This window comes from Hylobates moloch, unplaced genomic scaffold, assembly GCF_009828535.3.
Source record: "Hylobates moloch isolate HMO894 unplaced genomic scaffold, HMol_V3 SCAFFOLD_7, whole genome shotgun sequence".
NCBI classification, from domain to species: domain Eukaryota; kingdom Metazoa; phylum Chordata; class Mammalia; order Primates; family Hylobatidae; genus Hylobates; species Hylobates moloch.
Window position 1 is genome coordinate 13749500 of NW_026652282.1, and position 19585 is coordinate 13769084.

General features: G+C 40.6%; 1 protein-coding gene across 1 annotated transcript in view; it reads left to right on the top strand.

Annotated features, from left to right (window-relative positions):
- Positions 1 to 19585, top strand: part of REPS2 (RALBP1 associated Eps domain containing 2) — a 204616-nt gene that overhangs the window by 67729 nt on the left and 117302 nt on the right. The window contains exons 3-5 of the mRNA XM_032757980.2: positions 5074 to 5222; positions 8048 to 8171; positions 12797 to 12894. Of these exons, the coding sequence (XP_032613871.1) occupies positions 5074 to 5222; positions 8048 to 8171; positions 12797 to 12894 (371 nt within the window). The remainder of the gene's footprint in view (positions 1 to 5073; positions 5223 to 8047; positions 8172 to 12796; positions 12895 to 19585) is intronic.

Here is a 19585-nt window from a genome sequence, read left to right on the forward strand (position 1 = left end):
GGGTTCATGCCATTCTCCTGCCTCAGCCTCCCGAGTAGCTGGGACTACAGGTGCCCACCACCACGACCGGCTAATTTTTTGTATTTTTAGTAGAGACGGGGTTTCACTGTGTTAGCCAGGATGGTCTTGATCTCCTGACTTCGTGATCCGCCCGCCTCGGCCTCCCAAAGTGCTAGGATTACAGGCGTGAGCCACCGTGCCCAGCCGGCTCAGTATATTCTTAAAAGTGGATTGCTCCATAGCAATGAAAAAGAATGAACTATGTGTACAATGCATTGGGTGATTATCACAGACAAAAAGGTTGTAAAATAAGCTTGTCACAAGAACAAATACTGTATGATTCAATTTATGAAGTTCCATAATGGCAAAGATAATCTGCAAGTATAGAAATTAGTACAGAGGTTGCTGGGTGGAACAAAGGGAGGGGATTACTGGAAAGGAGCATGAAGGAAAATTCTGTATCTTAATTTGGGAATTTGGGTGTTGGTTACAGGGATATATATATATATATATATATTTGTCAAAATTCTTCAAGTGGAACACTTACAGTTCCCTATAAATCATCCCACCATACAGGATACTCTTTACATAATTTAAAAAGAAATCAATTAGTTGCTTACATTTAACATTATAATAATAATAAAATACAGTAAAATACAGATTTCTGTCCACAATGGCTCACATTCCCATGTAGCAACTATCAACTAGAGCTGTGCTGTTTCAGTATGGTAGCCAGTAGCTGCATGTGGCTGTTGAGCACATAAAATATGACAAGCAAATTGAGGTATGCAAGGAGGGTAAAATATACATGGGAGTTTGAAGGCTTAATATGAAAAAAATGTAAAATATTTCATTAATAGTTTTCAATGTTGATTACATGTTGAAATGATAATATTGGGTTAAAATAGATTATTAAAATTTTGCCATTAAAAATGTTTTGAAATTGAAAATTTTTAATTGTGATAAAATACAAATAACATTTCCCATCTTAACCATTTTAAATGTATAATTCAGTAATGTGTAAATATAGTCACATTGTTGGGTAACTAGTTTCTAGAACCTTTTCACCTCACCTTACAAAATGGAAACTCTGTATTCATTAAACACCTTCCCATTTTCTTTTTCCTACCCAGCTCCTGGCAACTGCTGGATAGGAAACTGCTTTTTTTTTTTTTTTTTTTTTTTGAGTGCAGTGACGCGATCATGGCTTACTGCTACCTGTGCCTCCCAGGCTCAAGAGAGTCTCGTGCCTCAGCCTCCCGAGTAGCTGGGATTACAGGCGCATGCACCACTACACCCAGCTAATTTTTGTATTTTTAGTAGAGATGGGGTTTTGTCATGTTGGTCAGGCTGGTCTTGAACTCCTTGCCTCAAGTGATCTGCCCACCTCAGCCTCCCGAAGTGCTGGGATTACAAGCGTGAGCCACTGCACCTGGCCTGCCCATCTACTTTCTGTTTCTATGAGTTTGGCTACTTGTTACCCCTCACGGCGCTCATACGATGCGTTAACTGTCTTTTCGTGACCAGCTTGTTTCACTTCTTTTTTTTTTTTTTTAATGTGGCTCACATTCTTTTTTGGTAGATAACATTGAAAGATTGTGAACAGCTGCTGCCATTTTGATGGAACATGAGTTCTCTGTCCAGCACCCTCCACTCCATATTGTCTAGCTAATGAGGCTCAATGTTACTTGCCATTTATTATTGCATTTATGCTGTTTACATTTTTTCTAATGGATTGAGGAGATTGAGGTATTTTTTTTTCTTTTCTTTTTTGAGTGACAGGGTTTCACTCTGTCACCCAGGCTACAGTGCAGTGGCATGATGCAGCCTTGAACTCTCAGACTCAAGCGATCTTCCTGCCTCAGCCTCCTGAGTAGCTGGGACTACAGGCATATGCCACCATGCCCAGCTGATTTTTTATTAATTTTTTTTAACAGAAGGGGTCTTACTGTGTTGTCCAGGCTGGTCTCAAACTGCTGGGCTCAAGCGATCCTCCCACCTCGGCCTCCCAAAGTGCTGGGATTACAGGCGTGAGCCACCACTCCCAGCCTAAAGTATTCCTAATATATCTGTATCTCTATCAAATATGGAAAAACAAAGGATTTTTCTCTTTTGTAGAGGGTCAAGTGTTTAAAAAGGAGCAGGCATAATTTTCTTTGTGGAAGGGAAAAATAGTCATTTATGTTTAATATACAAAGCATTTCTATGTTCAAAGAATGTAACCTAAGATACCATTATGAAACAAATTGTCATCTTGGATGGCCACTCTCATTGTCTCCTCAGACCCTCTAAACATTTAGTTTGAACTCTTACTTTGTTTACTGTGTGTTAATTCAATTCAGTTTGAGAGACAAGATTCTAACCAATGACTACAAATAGACCTTCTTCTTGACAGACATCATTGTATAGCAGATACTTTATTGATTAATTTTTTTCAAAGTTTCACTATCAAATTTTGTGTACGTGTGACTAGGAAAAACATTCAGCTGAGTATGGTGACTCATGCCTGTAATCCCAGCACTTTAGGAGGCCAAGGCGGGAGGATTGCTTGAGCTCAGGAACTTGAGACCTGTCTGGGCAATATAGCAAGACCCCATCTCTACGAAAAATAAAAAAAGAAATTAGCCGGCATGGTGGCAAGCACCTGTAGTCCCAGCTACTCGGGAGGCTGAGGCAGGAGGATCAGTTGAGTCTGGGAGTTCAAGGCTGCAATGAGCTATGTTAGTGCCACTGCACTTCAGTCTGAGAGACAGACCTTGTCTCAAAAAAACAAAAACCAAAAACCAAAAAAAATTCAGATTGAAAATTTACAAACTACTTTTACCTTTCACTTTTTAAAAGCTTGCATCAGTTTAAGGGAAATGGCACCTTCATGAAAGTTTTCCATGATAAGAATATTATTATGTATGGTTATAATTCTGTTAAGTGAGAGTTGCTTGGAACAACCTGACCAAAGAAAGTATGAGAGAAATTCAGCTGTATTTTGTCTTTTGCTGTTTGGTGGCTGTCTGGGGGAGAGAGGTGGTTTTCTAGGCACATAGTTCTAAAGAAATGCCATAGACAGGGTGGAAGAATGTGTGAAGTGACAATGTCCTAGACAATATCTGGGAGCCCTACTTACGTCCTAATACAATAATTGATATTCATAATTCAGTTAGTGTATTCCATTGTTCCTTGGAGGTATCTGTTGAATGCCAGTAAGACACTGGTCAGGGAGCTTATAAATACTGAGCATTTATTTCTTTTCTCCCTCAAGAAGTACTTGGAAGTAGAGTCATCCTCTTATGGGTAGATCAGGGTGCAAATTATTTTATGTGATCTTGTTTCATCTTTTTAGATCCTTTTTCCTGACTGAGCTGGAGCACATATCTGAGACCAAAACCATCGGATTAGTTTATATTTGATTTACTAAGAATCTAGAGTTTCTTTTCTCTTGCTTTTTTGCTTTTGAAGCCCATTCCTGCTTTGAGTGCTGGAGAGCTGCCCGAGATTGGGAAACCTTAAGATTGGTTACTCTATTTATGTCTCTTGGGCCCTTGGCTGATTGATCACACAGGGATTTGTCATATTGCCTGCTTCTTTTTTTTTTTTTTTTTCTTGGACAGAATTTTGCTCTTGTTGCCCACGCTGAAGTGCAATGGCATGATCTTGGCTCACTGCAACCTCTGCCTCCTGGGTTTAAGCAATTCTCCTGTCTTAGCCTCCTGAGTAGCTGGGATTACAGGCGCCTGCCGCCACGCCTGGCTAATTTTTGGTATTTTTAGTAGAAATGGGGTTTTACCATGTTGGCCAGGTTAGTTTCGAACTCCTGACCTCAGGAGATCCACCCGCCTCCTCCTCCCAAAGTGCTGGAATTATAGGCGTAAATGAGCCACTGCGCCTGACCGCCTGCTTCTTTGAATCAAATGTGAACATAGCAACTAAAAGTAAACATCATGTGGATGTTAGAGAACCAGGGGCCTTCTTTGCCTGGGGAGCTCTAGGATACTTGCTTACTGTTGCTAAGATGTTTTCTGGCCTTAGCACAGCATCAATCATTGAAAGTGCAGCTGTGTTTTTGGAATAGAGAGCTGATGGAAGTGCAAAGGCACACTGATGAGTATTATCCTGAACAATGGATACAGATGCAAATCATTATGCATAATCCATAATGTCCCCATTTTTATAGGGTTTTGTGCTACGTGATTGTGTGTGATTTGATGTGCTGAGAACTAGAAGTGTGCCAAAGTATCATTTCCGTTTTCAGAACAGTTTTGTTAGAATTTTGAAAGATAAGTACATATACCAGACCATTGCTTTTCAACTCTTTGTAGCATTTTGAGTGGCTAATGGTTTTGACAGAAGAATGTGGCTGAATGATAGATTGATTGCTCTGACTTGATATTGTTTTCCTTATTCCATTATGAAAAGACAACCAGAGATTGGATGTGAAAATTCCTTAAAGAATTACATAGGGTGAGAAACTGTTCTACCCACTGTTTGACATAGGAACAAGGGACCTTTCTGTAGAGCACTGGTAAAGTACCAGCTTGCCTGCATTCAAACCGTGGCTCTGCCACAGATGAGTTGTGTGATCTTGGGGACATTACTTAGCTCCTTTATGACTGTTTCTACTTTTGCAATGAGGGGGTGGTAATGATAGTTTTATCGTACAGAGTTGTTGTGAGGATTAAATGAGTTAATATTTGCAAATCTTTAATACTGTGCCTGGCATATTTAAGCACTATATGAATTTTACCTGCCACCATTTGTCACTTATTATTGTATTATACAATGTCATATCCTTTTTCTTGGTTGTTGGACTGAAGGATGAAATGGGAGATCAGTCCCAAATCTGAATTTATTCTGTGATTTGGCAACAGTGAAAAACGTTAAGCCAGAATACTTTGGTTAAACCATAGCATTTGAAAAATCAGGACGTTATTATAGGAGTACTCATTGTATCTAAATCTAAATTTATATTTAGTGCTCTGGAATTTTTCCTCAAAAATGATTCATCTTTTGGCCATCGAGTTCCCCTTTTTTGCAGTTTTTAAAGTCTGACTAGAGCTTCTTTGATTTCTGGTCCTAAAGAATTGCCTCTGCCTCGCTTTATGATGTCAAAGAATGATGGTGAGATACGATTTGGGAACCCAGCTGAGCTGCATGGAACTAAGGTTCAGATTCCATATTTAACTACAGAAAAAAATTCCTTCAAAAGAATGGACGATGAGGATAAACAGGTAAACAGTTTGATCAGACATGTTCATTTGATTCTGACCATGAAACTGCATGTAGCAGGGCCTCGTATCTACTGTTCAGCTTCCAGCAAATCTCACCATCTGGAACCCAATTACAGACTTGGGAGTGAGCCAGTAAAGTTTTCTCCTAGCAAGAAAGAGAGACTGACGCATATGAATCACCACCAACCACTTAAGGGCCCTTTAGAGCCTACTTTAAAGTAGAATTGTGTCTAAAATAAGGCTACCGATTTAATACATTTATTGATTTCACTAGATCAGTGGTTTTCTAAATGGATTCTTGGAAATGTAACTTCCAGGAGTTTTTAATAGGTTCTCTTCTCCAAAAAGAAGTCTGTAGAAAAGCTTTCTCCTATTATAATAAATGTGTTTGGAGAATGCTGCTTCATATTCCCTTGTTGAGGGAAGGACTAAATCCTCAGTCTTGGAAATTCGTAGTGCACATTAGCACGGTAAAAGCCCTGAGAAGTTCTGCAGTAAAGAGACGTGGAAATCTGTGTTTACTAAACTTCTTTCACCAGGAAATTCTTTCTTGGGGAACATATTTGGAATACTATCTTGGGAAATGCTGCCATTACCCATTTAGCAGGTTTGGAACCAGAATAGGGAGGATAGGCTTTTAAAATTAGACCACTAATTGCAATAGTCAGATGATGATTGGTGGAGACAACAGTATAAAATCTCAGAAGAGTGGGCCTATCCAGAAGAAGTAAATAGTCTACACATTAGTGTACCCTGCAGGCATCAAGGTATAGCTCATACTTCCAGCAAAGATACTGAATCATGCAGAGAAGTCAAATTATGTTCAACATAGTGTCTTCTATAAGGTAAAGAAATTTATTGTAGGAACACTTGAGGCTGGGCACGGTGGCTCACGCCTGTAATCCCAGCACTTTGGGAGGCCAAGGCGAGTGGATCACAAGAGGTCAGGAGTTCAAGAGCAGCCTGGCCAACATGGCGAAACCCTGTCTCTACTAAAAATACAAAAATTAGCCGGGTGTGGTGGCATGTGCCTGTAGTCCCAGCTACTTGGAAGGCTGAGGCAGGAGAATGGCTTGAATCCGGGAGGCAGAGACTGCAGTGAGCTGAGATCACATCACTGCACTCCAGCCTGGGCCACAGAGCAAGACTGTGTCTCAAAAAAACAAACAAACAAACAAACAAACAAACAAAAAAACAAAAACAAAGACAAAAAACACTCGAATGAAAATGTTTTTAAAATGCAATGAATATTAAACGATTATGTTGGAAAACTAACTTCTGTGACTTACCGTGTGATGTTGTGTAGATGAGGTCTTGCTACAGAAGTTTTATATGGATAGTTAGGGGAGGTGTAGCACATCCTGTTAAACAATTCCATGTGCTGTCACTTTCATAATTCTGACACATTTTAAACCAGTTCTTCAGGGATATATTTAAAAAGGAGGAGGTATAGGAATTTTCAGTCAATATTCTTTGGCATATTTTCCCACCAGCATTTGGAGAGGAATGAGGGTCCACTGTCCCACGGTGGTTGATGCCCTGGGAAATTTCCAGGCCCAGTCCCTGATTGTGTGAATGAGAGTACATCCTTTCACTTCAGGCTGAGTTTATGCATGCCTCACCCAATCAATGGGTGTGAGCTCATGCTTTAGAGCAAACATATTTTGCTTTTTCTTGAAGAAGAGTATTTGATCAGTATTTCAGATTACATATTTCTCTTTAGACTAAGGGAGCCTATATATATAGTCTGTGGGTTGATAAAAAGCGTTGGTTTGGCTGGGTGTAGTGGCTCACGCCCGTAATCCCAGCACTTTGGGAGGCCGAAGCAGGAGGGTTGCTTGAGCCCAAGAATTCAAGACCAGCCTGGGCAACATAGCAAGATCTCATTTCCCCCCCCCAAAAAAAAAAATTAGCTGTTTGTGGTGGCGCATGCCTGTAGTAGCTACTGAGGGGGCTGAGGTGGGAGGATTGCTTGAGCCCAGGAAGTCAAGGCTGCGGTGAGCTATGATCACGCCACTGTGCCCCAGCCTGGGTGACAGAGCAAAAAAAAAAAAAAAAAAAAAAAAAAAGCACTGTTTTCTTGGTACTTGAGTATTCCAAAGTTACCAGTCTACTAGTAAAGTTTTTTGTTTTTTTTTGTTTTTTTTTAAAAAAGAGGGAACCCAGCAGCAGATAAGGTTGCTTACTTTGCCTAGGGTTCTACATCAGGTTCATATTTGAATTGAGATTCAAATTGTAGCTTGTTAAGATTTCATCTTAGTGTTTGGGAGTAAGCTGGTTGGAATGGTTTACCTATAATGAATTGTTTTGCAGTCTCTCATTGTTAAAAAAAAAAAGCTAGCATTTTACTTTGACATAGTAAGCTCCAAGAATATTAAGTATTAAGCATTTAGAAATATATATTTTAATATTCACATTTGCTGGAAGACTTGATAAGTATAAATCCAGGAAATAAATTTATTAATGAATGAAAATGAAATTTATCCACAGAGAGATCACAATTGGGAGCGGGTATGAATGTTATTTCATGTGATCAGCGTCTTTCATTTTCCAAAGGAAAATATTATTGGAATAACCAAAAGTGTTTCAGGCTGGTTTTAGTAATTTAGGTAACTCAGCACTGAGGAGATTTTATTCTCTGGGAGACTTTTTGAATCCTCAGACACTGCTGTTTAACCATGCTGCATTTTTGAGAAAACATTTCCCCCCATTTGTTAAACCAGCTGGGTCACCAGCAGTAGAATTGCATTACGCTTCCTGACTGCGGCTCAGAACGCCAGGCTTGAGTGATCGCCTCTGAACTCTGATCTGGTTCTTTGAAGCAGGAAACACAGTCTCCCACGATGTCACCCCTCGCCTCCCCTCCTTCTTCCCCGCCTCATTACCAGAGGGTGCCCTTGAGCCATGGCTACAGCAAACTGCGGAGCAGCGCAGAACAGATGCATCCAGGTAAGAGGCGACCTGGGGGCCAGCTGTCCCAGGCAGTGTCTTAGAGACTCCTTAATTTACCAGGCAGTGACGCTTCAAGCTGCTTAATTTCCTGATTTAATTACCCCTGTCTTTGGAAACATGGCTCAATTTAATTTTATATTCTCAAGCTAGGTTTTTTAAAAAAATTGATTTAAACATATTTGAGTAATATTTCGTCTCCTGGTTCTAGAAACTAGTTCGTCTTTAGACTTTTAAACAGCTAGATGATTTAATCTTTCATATACAGATTTTATTGAATAGAACATACCATGTTAAGGGCTTGTATTTTTTTGGAATTGTTATTCCTTTCTGCAAACACACCAAAGATATTTATATAGTAACTGCTTTAATGAAATTTCTTAAGAAATATAACTGCAAAAGCAAAAGAGTTGATCCAACCTTTGAAGACTGAGCACATAAATGAAAATATATAGGTCCTGTGCTTTGGAATAAGGATAAAGGAAATGCTAGGGGTAGCATTTTGCTGAGGGGTATGTAGCATGCACAGTTGTGGGGTTGCCTTCTTGCTCACATTTATGCTCTGCTGGCCTCATTAGGTGGTAAAATACGTTAGTTCTGAGGATGACTTGCAGAGTTGACTGCTTAGGCTGCAGTGCCTAAAGCACTGGAAATTCACTGCAGCATCTTGTGCCTCCTGGGGTTCAGACTCCTAGTTTAAGATATGACCAATTAAAGGTATTCTAGAACTGGATATCTGTAACCCCGCCCCCCCCTCCCGTTTTGTTTTGTGGACTGTGGCCCCAAATGACCCAGTTTCTGCAGGTTTTTACTGCATTAAAAATAGTGGTGACTTTTAGAGGGACACAGAAATAAAACTGCGTGCTAGGCTGAATAAAGAGAGGCTGTAATCTTGCAGAGAGAAGCAGGCGTGGCATAATGGCAATAGCTTTTGATTGGAAGCAGAAGGTGTGTGGGTTTCTGTGACTAGCTGTAGGACTTTGGGCAGGCCATTTAACATCTCTGAACCATGGTTACCTCTTCTCTCTTAAAATGGAGTAACAGTATCCTAGAGGGGTATTAGAGGATTAAGTGAGAATGTGAGTATAAAATCTGTTTGGAAATTAAGTCCTATGCACGTGCAAGATGATGTTGCTAATGGATAGTAACAAAAAAATCACTGTCCTGTAACGTGAATATCTCAGTGGGGTTAGAAACTAAATGGAGTTGAGAATTCTTCATTTTCCTCTTATAGTTTCCCTGGTCTGATTTCCCTATTTTCAGGAGTGGGTTTGTTTTTTTTTGTATTTCTAATCTTACTTGGGTTTGGAAGTTGGTTTTTAATTCACAGGTCAAACTGTTTTTGTTCTACTGAGTCAGCCTGTCAGCAAGTTCTACCTTTGGTATTCCTTAGAAAACTTTTCTGTTCCTCCTCCTTAATGCCCCGTTCCCTCCTCATTCCATACAAATTGGGCTTCCATTCCCCTAGTGGTAAGGAAGCAGCTTGCTTCTCTCCATCTTTCTTGACTCTCAGCAGCCTGTACCAAAGCTGTCCATGCCTTCATTTCTTTTCACACTTTTTAAAAAGTGAGGTAAAATATACATATGATAAAATGTACATGTTTTATTTGTTCATTTTTGACACAGGTTCTCACTTTGTCACTCAGGCTGGAGTGCACTGGCACGATCATGGCTCACTGTAGCCTTGATCTCCTCCCACCTCAGCCTCCTGAGTTGGTGGGATTACAGACATGTGCCACCACACCGGGCTAATTTTCTTTTTGTATTTTTTTGTAGAGATGGGATTTCGCCATGTTGCCCAAGCTGGTCTCGAACCCCTGGACTCAAGCGATCCGCTCTCCTTGTCCTCCCAAAGTACTGGGATTGCAGGTGTGAGCCACAATGCCTGGCCATGCACATGTTTTAAATCTTCAATTTGAGTTTTAGCAAATGGATAGGCCCTTGTAGCTACCACTTTGATCAATAATTGAACATATCCATTATGCCAGAGATGACCCTCTCCGGTCACTCCCTGCCCCCTAATGCAATCACTGTTCTGATTTTCATCACCATCATTAGTTTTGCTTCTTCTAGAACTTCATACGAATGAAAACACACAGAATGACTAACTGTACTCATATGTGTTTGCCATCTTTCCTTCAGCATAATGGTTGAAATTTATCTGTACTGTTGTATCAGTAGTTCATTCCTTTTTATTATTTAGTAGTGGGATATATTGTGTGAATGCATCACAGTTCGACGATCTATTCTCCTGGTGCTGGACATTTGAGTTGTTTCCAGTGTTTGGCTATTATGAATAAGGATACTATGAACATTCATGTATGAGTCCTTCTGTGACATATGCTGTCATTTCCCTGGCTCCTAGGGATAGAGTCACTCAGTTTTAGGGTAGTAGTATATGAAACTGCCAAAGAGTTCTGGTTTGACACTGAACTTCAGAGTGATGAAATCTTTAGTTTTTTTTTTTTGTACACCTCCCCTTGGAGAAAGATGGTACTTCTAGTTCTTATTAAACCTCTTGTAAGGGGATCAAAGAATTATTTGTTTTGCATTGTATTGCATGTTTGGGGTTTCATTTGGGAAGAAAGAGAGTTGAGTAATAGCTACTTTTTAACCTTCTGAATTCAGATCCAATTGAGGAAGGAGCCAGAAGTCAGACAATTGATGGCCTGAATATCACCTTTTTTATTACTGATATAGCTGATCAGCGCACGTGTCTTAGATTTGTGACCAGATGGGCTTTAGACACTCACCTTTCCAGTCACAGGCAGGCTTGGCCATCCCAGGTTTCCCATACAAGTAGGAAGAGAAAATCTGCCTCTCCAAAAATGGCCCCCCATGCAGCTGAGTCTTCATCCAAGCCCTACTGATGAGATAGGTCTGTCTCTTCCAAGGGAAGGCCCTTGTAGGTAAGGGATAGAAGCCAAGGGCCAGATGGTGGACTGTTCCCCCATGTGTCTCCCCTGGAAGTAGAAGTAGAAGCTCTTATGGGAAGCAGAGGCATGTGGGATTCACTTCCTAAGGAAAGCTCGTGGCCGCTAGCACCCCAACTATGTTGAAATCAGTTCACTGTGTTTCAAACCTTTTGGCAGAGCGCAATTGGTATTAGTGATTTAATTCAGTGCTCCATCAACACGGAATGATTTTAAAAATCCTACTTCTCAGAAGACAATGGCGGCCTACCAGCTGAGACTTACTTTTTAAAATTTGGATTATGTGCTCTCTATGTATGTATGTTTTGCAGTTTTTATATCTGTATTCATTCTTAGCAGGTTCTGAAAATCTACTTGATGGGTTGCCAGGCAATTGTTTTGCTATTTTAATGTGTGTTAATGTATTGTAACATTGTGTTCCAGTTACTAGGAAGAAATACAAAAAGCAGATGTGAGCCCAAGAGTGATTTATCATTCTTTTTTTTTTTTTTTTGAGACGGAGTCTCGCTCTGCCGCCCGGGCTGGAGTGCAGTGGTGCGATCTCGGCTCACTGCAAGCTCCGCCTCCCGGGTTCACGCCATTCTCCTGCCTCAGCCTCTCCGAGTAGCTGGGACTACAGGCGCCTGCCACCACGCCCGGCTAATTTTTTGTATTTTTAGTAGAGACGGGGTTTCACCGTGGTCTCGATCTCCTGACCTCGTGATCCGCCCGCCTCGGCCTCCCAAAGTGCTGGGATTACAAGCGTGAGCCACCGCGCCCGGCTATCATTCTTGATGTGCTATTGTTGTACCTTCTTTATTTTAAAAAGAGAAAACTATGTTAAACATGAGGTCATAACAGGCTGCTCTGCTCTCTACCTAATTTTATTTGTAAGTAAGCTACAGAAATAAAACATTTTACTTATTTATGTATTTTCAAAAACTTGAACTATTAACCTATAGAGATGAGAAAGAATTTCAACTTGGGTGATAATTTCTGCTTTCTGTTGGAGCTCCATACTACCTGGTTATGTTTAACTGTCTCCCTGCCATATTGGTAAGGTCATTATTAAGTCTTCTGGAAATAAAAGGAGTGAAAACAACATACATTCATTTTTGTGGCTTAAAAAGTTATTTTAAAGGCAGCAAAATTGTTTTTTAAAAGTTTGGTTATTGAATGGTAGAATAATAAATATAAAATATATGTATTCATTTTTGTAGTCTTCTCTACATGATTTTACATTCTGTTTGATTTATTTTTCAAAAATAGTGTTGGTTCTTAGTGTTCAAAATGCACATTAGTTTTCTTCTTGGGGAAGTGAATGATCAATGGAAGACATTTACACAGGGGGGATATATAGAATTTACCTCATATTTAGAATTTGAACACTTATGACACTTTTCTAGCTATTGTTGCTTTCTATCCCAATTGAAGTTCTCACTGTTCCACCTTCACAATTTATTCCTAATCATAACCCAGTGTAAGTATTTTTCTGCTTATCATGAATTGGTTGAATGTCTTTAGATTGTTTAGTGAAATTGTGCCAAAGAGAATCAGGGGTTGTCAGTCCTAGATGGCCCTATGAGTATATACTCATGATTTTGTTGCCAGTTCTTTCTTGAAAAGCAGAGGCTGTATCAGTTTGAATGTGAAGTCATAATTTTTGGATGGAATCTTTGCATACCATACTGACTTTCCTTTCTGCTGTTTCAGCACCTTATGAAGCTAGGCAGCCCCTTGTCCAGCCCGAGGGATCTTCATCAGGGGGCCCAGGAACCAAGCCCCTTCGGCATCAGGCTTCCCTTATCCGGGTAAGTGATGATGCAGGCTTATGCCAATGGGACAGTAGAGTCAAGCTTTGGGCTTCGGGGACATGGCTTTTTGATGGATCCTTTTTCATTGCAAGGAAGATATAAAACTGATCCTTCATGCAAATATTGCATGTCTTGTTTGGTTGCTTGTATAAATTCCTAAATCTTTTCTACTGTGTATGTTTCTGCGCCTTCTCAGTGTCTCTAGAATAAACTAGGCTGCTTATTGATCTTTAGTATATCTGAAATGTCCCTCTACCTTCAGCTATCTAATCATTAGCCACCACTTTCAGGAGAGCTTCACTTTTTCTAAAGCAGCCCATCTTGTCTCTGCCTTATTCTTTATTATTACTCATTTAATGCATAGTTAACTGTTTTCCATTTTTTTGTGCCTCTAATTACATGGTAAACTTTTGGAAGGCAGAGGTAGTTCTGTATTCTCTCTCAGTGCCTAGACCAAGAGAACTGTTATTGTACAATGGCAGCAGCTGCTGTTTCCTTATGTAATAAATACAAAAGAAATATTATGGCAAAAGCTTCTGGCTATACCACAGCTTAGACAATTTCAGCTTCCCTTTCTGCAGTGTTTTCCTTTGGATAAAGAGCTCTTATTTTGTTCTCTGTCTGCAGCTGTTGCCTTGTGTAGTGTCTCTGGGTCCTGTGCTGGGGAAGTTATATTCTCAAAGAAGGGTGTGTGTGTGTGTGTGTGTGCACGCGCGAGTGTGCAGGTTTACTGTTTGACACTAAAGAGGAAGTGGGGCGGTTTGTATAACATTTCAGTCATCTAACTCAGGAATAAGGAACATTTTTACACAGGCACTTCTACTCAGAATAGAAGGGTGGTGTCAGACACTCCCATAAAGACGTGGGCTGCTAGTTTGGAATAGAATAAACAAAGTCGAAAGAAGATCCTGGGGTTCATGGAATACCTTCTGGGGATGGGGCACTGTGTTAGACATGGTGCAGAACTTGATTTTCTAAAGTGGGACTCTGTACAAATAATTTCTTAAAGATAATAATTTAGCCATAGGCTATTTTTTATATTTAATGCTTCCTACAACCATAAGATCTAGTTACTGCTGCTTCTAATAGTATAAGTGAGTTGACTGTGGTTGAGAGAGGTCAAATAGCTGGTCTAAGGTTTCATTCATAACCTTAGGCAGAGCCCGAATTTGAATCCAGGCCTGTCCAATGTCAAAACCTGCTCCTTTCATTACTTTGTCCTACATTAGAGTCCCATATTACAAGAAGGCTAGGTTCTAGAGTTGCTACATAAAGAAACATTGGGTGTAGTAAAAAATACTCTTGAAAAATCTCTTATTGGTACCACATTGGAGAACCAATATGCCATTTGCTCCCAGGGCGAGTACAGCTCAGTTTTATCCCCAAGTTGGAAAAGACACTTGTTTCTTCAGCTGAGCTCCAGATGTAGTAGTTGGCTGTGTTTAGAGATCCTGTGGTACAAAAATATGTGCCTTTAAACATGAGAATCACACCCACTGTGGAGTGAGGTTTACGTTAGAAAAGTATCAATAGGACTGGGATTTATCCCTAAGCTCTCCAAAATGTGGCTGTGTAGGTTCCTACAGAGTGTGTCCTGGGAATACAGAGGCCAGATCCTGAATGGTTAGGATGATAGTCAAACTACCAGTGCATACTGAGCTTTACAGCAGTGTGACTGGGCTCACTAGACCCTTTCTACCTAGTTCCTGGATGGCATGGGCGTGGATGCTCATTTGGATTGGCACCCTGTGGCTTCTCTTCTAATCTCCACATTCCCTTTTCTGCTGACAAACATGCTTCATGAGCCCTTCACTCAACTAATATTTAGTGAACACCTATTAAGTGCCAGGCACTATGTTGAGAATACAAAAATGAGGTATAACACTAACAGTTTCTGCCCTCATGGAGCTACTGGAGAGATGGTCATTAACCAAACCACCACAAAGTAAATATATAATTATGATGTGGGATATCAGTAGGAATTACACTGTACTTTGAGGATGAAAATGGGCATGGGGTATGACCTAGCCTTGAGGGGCAGGGGCTGATCAAAGAAGGCTTCTGGTGGGGGAGCAACATTCGAGTTGGAATAAGGGTACATAGGTGTTACCCAGGTGATGGGGTGGGAGTGCGGAAGCAAGGTGACAAGATAGAGGGAACCGCATATGCAAAGACATTTCCTATGGGTTTGCCATTTTATGGACATTATCTCTTTCAGTGCCCACAGCTATCTTATGAAGTAATTAGTGTTGTTATCCCATTTTCAGATGACAAAACCTGAGGTTTAGAGACCTTATTTAATTTGCCCAAGTTCACAGCTAGGAAGTGGCAGGGCTGGAGTTCAAACACTGGACAAGGTTCCTCAGTCTCTGGCTCAGGAACCAGATGGATGGTGGTGTCACCTGCTGAGCTAGGAAGCCCTAGATGAAACACTGGCACTGGGGAAAGATCACAAGTTCAGTGTTTGATGTCAGGAACTGAGGTTTTGAGATAGTCCAGAGAAGCTGTCGAAGAACTGGTAGATTATGTGGGTCTGGAGCTTGGGAGAGAGCTTAGGCTGGACATAGGTATTTGGCAGCAATTGGCTATCAGAAGGTCTCATGGTATAGTGCAGAAAAAACCAGACAGGTGCTCGCCCAAGTCCAGCAAAACTCTATGTGACCTTGGGCAAGTTCCTTCTCTTTTCTGTAATACAAATGACTTCGAATGGATTTAACAGCCCATTGTAACAATCAGCAACAGTCCGATTCTCTTAATGTGTCTATGGTTTTCATGGCTGGTGTGTTTTTCTTTCCTCTGTTCTTAGGTTTCCTTCTTATGCCTGTTAACTTGGTTTGGCTGGACTCCATGTTCCAGAAAGCAAAATCCCAACCTGGATTAGTCATGTAGATGAGGGGATTTGAAGTGAAGGTTCTTGGTGATAAGGGATTAATGTTTACTGGGCATGGTGCTAGGCCTAGGCTGGGGTGACTAATTCCCCTCATGTTGTCACGTTAATGTGCCGATGGCAACCTTCTTTCTCTTCTAACTAGTTATCTGGCCTTGTATTCAAGTTCTTATTGCCTGATTACAAGGGGGCATGTCCTCTGGGTTCTGGGGGAAGCCTTTAGGGACTCCCAGCCAGTGCTGTTGCAACCCATGGTGTTGGCGTTTTAGAGGTGCTTATGCCAATCCAGTGCCTAAACATTGGAATGATTTGTCTTTTTGCTTACTATTTTAGGAATTCTGCTTTTGTTTGGGTGTTGGATTTTTTTCCCTTTGAAATTTCAGACCCTAAGCATATCCTATGTTGGTGGATGATTGATAGTGCTTTGTAAAGAAATTATAAGACTTATTTTCTGCTTCATCTGTTATCACATGTTTAGAGGTTGTTTTGTGGTTTGTTTTTCACAAATTACCCTCAACATCTAGATGGTGTAGTCATTTGTAATTTTGCTGGCAAAAGATTTAGAATTGCACGCTTTATTCCTACTGTTCTCAGCTGCCTCTGTTTTTGCCAGGGTCGTGAGAAACTTTATGTTAAGCCCTTTTCTTTATTGTCTCCTGGCAGCTGTGGACACTGACCATCTTCTCGAAATGCTCTCATCATTTGGTGTCCATTATGCCTGCTCTCCTGGTTTTCCTTCTGCTGCTATGGCTGCCCCTGCCTCATTTTTTTCAATCCTTCTTCCTCTGCCATCCCCTTGTTATGCTGGAGACCGCTGGGCCTACTTCTCACTCTACTTACTCTTTAGCTATGTGGATGCTGATGACCACATAGCACCATCTGCCAGACATCTTCACTGTAATGTTCCACTGTCACTTTCAGCTGACATGTCTTTCTCATAAAATCAGCTTTCACTCTTCCACTCCTAGCTCCACCCACCTGTCAGCACAGGCCAGAATGCTGGTCATTGTCTTTGACTTCTCTCTCTCTCCTTATGCCTGTTCAGTCCCCAAGTCCTGACTATACCACTTTTCAAATAGCTTGTGTCTGTCCATCCCTCTGTACTTCTTTGTTCAGGCCATTATCCTTTTCACTGATTGTATTGTATCAGCCTCTCTCTTGTTTCTTCTTGCTTCCACCCTTGCCTTCTTCCAATTCATTATTCTCATTGCACATAAAAACAATCTTAAAAACACAAATCTAATCATCCTGCTGACTTGATTGAAGCCTGTCCCTCTCTGCCCATGGTCTTAACATGTCATCCATGTTGCTGTCTGGCCCTCGCCTACCTCTTCGGCCACAGCAGCTCACTGCCGCTCTCCCTCCACTCTCTGGCCATTTCCCGGATGGTCAGTGTTCTCTGCGTGGGAGCCTTACCCTTCACCCTCACTTTTGCCTTCTTTGTTTTCTCCTTTGTCTCAATTCATCTATGCTTTTTTCCCCATTGAGAACGTGAAATATAAGTGTTTTCTGATATTTTCTTGTATATGCGATGTTTCCTTTTTTTTTTTTTTCATTCTTAAAAAGAAAAAGGTCCATTGCTTGTCAACTCATTTATGTGTGAAACTCAGCCAGAGGGATGGGTGTCTGATCATTATTGGTTTCCCATCTCAGAGGCAACCAGGGTTGCCTGTTTCTTTTGTATCATTCTAGGAACATTTTCCGCATGTACATGCAAATATAGGTATTCATATATATTAATATGTGTGTGTATGTGTGTGCATGTGCTATATGTATATGTATTTATATTTATATATTTATTTATGTTTTTAGACGGAGTTTTGCTCTTGTTGCCCAGGCTGGAGTGCAATGGCACCATCTCGGCTCACTGCAACCTCCACCTCCTGGGTTCAAGCGATTCTCCTGCCTCAGCCTCCAGAGTAGCTGGGATTACAGGCATTCTCCACCATGCCCAGCTAATTTTGTATTTTTAGTAGAGACGGGATTTCTCCATGTTGGTCAGGCTGGTCTCAAACTCCTGACCTCGGGTGATCTGCCCGCCTCGGACTCCCAAAGTGGTGCAATATATTTTTACCTGAATTTAGGGAGACAGGTTTGGCAAATGAAATATTTTTCCAGCTAGATCACACTAGAAAAAATTATCTTTTATTTAAAACCAAAACACATTCACTTTTCAAACCCTCAGGATACTGTTGTGATGTTTTCTTTGCTTTTTGGAGGGATGAAAGTAACAGTTTTCTAGAACATATTCTCAACACTCACTACTCTTCTTCAGAGATGAAAAAATGACAAACAGAATTTAGATACCTCTATTACTCTACCATTCCTCAGGGGGCTTAGCTATATTTTTGGTGTAAGTTTTCTAATGATCAGGTAGGGGAGGGGATGTTAGGCATTGTTAGCCAGCACCATATTCATCTCGAAGTGCATAACTTGAAAAATGTTTATTCAACTTAGTTATCTCCTTTCCTCCTCATCTCAGTTTCTTGCCGTACCTCCTCCCCTAGATATAACTGCAGGTACTTACAGCCAGAAGTAGATGATCTCCACTCCTTGGGTCCTCTTGGAACCCAAGAGAAAAGGCAAGTATGTGAAAGATGATTAAAGAAATGAATATTCCTGAGGCTCTGTCAGAGTGGTGTTGGCCTGAGTCAAAAGATAATTGATAGTCACCACAAATAAATTGTTCCTTCTAAGAGCTTTGATGAAAACAGCAGGAAATAGCCTTTTGGGGAGGCTGATATTGCACCGAGAGATCTTCTTGTGGCATGAAAGATGTTTTATGGGTAGACTGGACCAGGATGCAAGCAGGATAAGGAGAGCGGAGGAGTGAGAATGACTGATGGTTTGGGATGGGATTGAGTGAGGTGGGTTAGAGTCGAGTCATGAGAGAGTTGGTCGTCTGAGTTTGGAAGAAGAGTGAAGCAGGTAAACAAGCGGGGCATACTGGGTACTGTCTTGGCCACTCTGGTTGTCTAACCTAATACCCAGACCAGGGAATTGACCCACAAAGCAGGTCAGGCCCACCCGGGTTCTTTTGGGGTTCAAGAATTATTTACCAAGGCATTACTTGGTAAGTAAGTGTTCATACGAACGTGTGTGAACTCTCAAGCACACTTGTTCTTCAGAGCAAATACAGATTTTAAAAATATATCAAACATTCAACAGGTACAAAAGGGCACAGTGAAAACTGTCCCTACCATTTCCCCACTCAGCCACTCATCCCAGGAGCAACTGATATGACCCATTTATTTTGTATAGTCCTATACAAAACATTTATATAATACTGTATATGAAGGTCTTTTTTATATACAAGTGAAAATAGGTATTATATATAATTATATGTAATATATGCAAAACACAGTTATGCTTTTTTACACATGTGGTGGCATACTATACATCTAACATGCATTTAGCACTAACTATAAGCTTTATTAACGTTCTATAGCAGCACATAAAGTACTTTCTCATCTTTTGTTTTTTACAAATGCATAGTATTTCCTTGTCTGCATCTTGTGTAAATCATTTAGCCAGCCCCTTTTGATTGACATCTCGTACTTGCAATCACTGCGTTGTTTGCACATATATGGGGACCAATTCCTAGAAATTGAATTATTGGGTGAAAATGCCTATATATTTGTAATTTTTGATAACGACTTTCAAATTGGAGGTATAGCAGCTTATGTACTTGCCAACAATATATGAAAATGTCTATTTTCTCGTACCTTTGCGAAAACAATGTGCTAACAAATTTATGGGTCTTTGCCAATCTGATAGGTGAAAAATGATAGCTCACTGTAG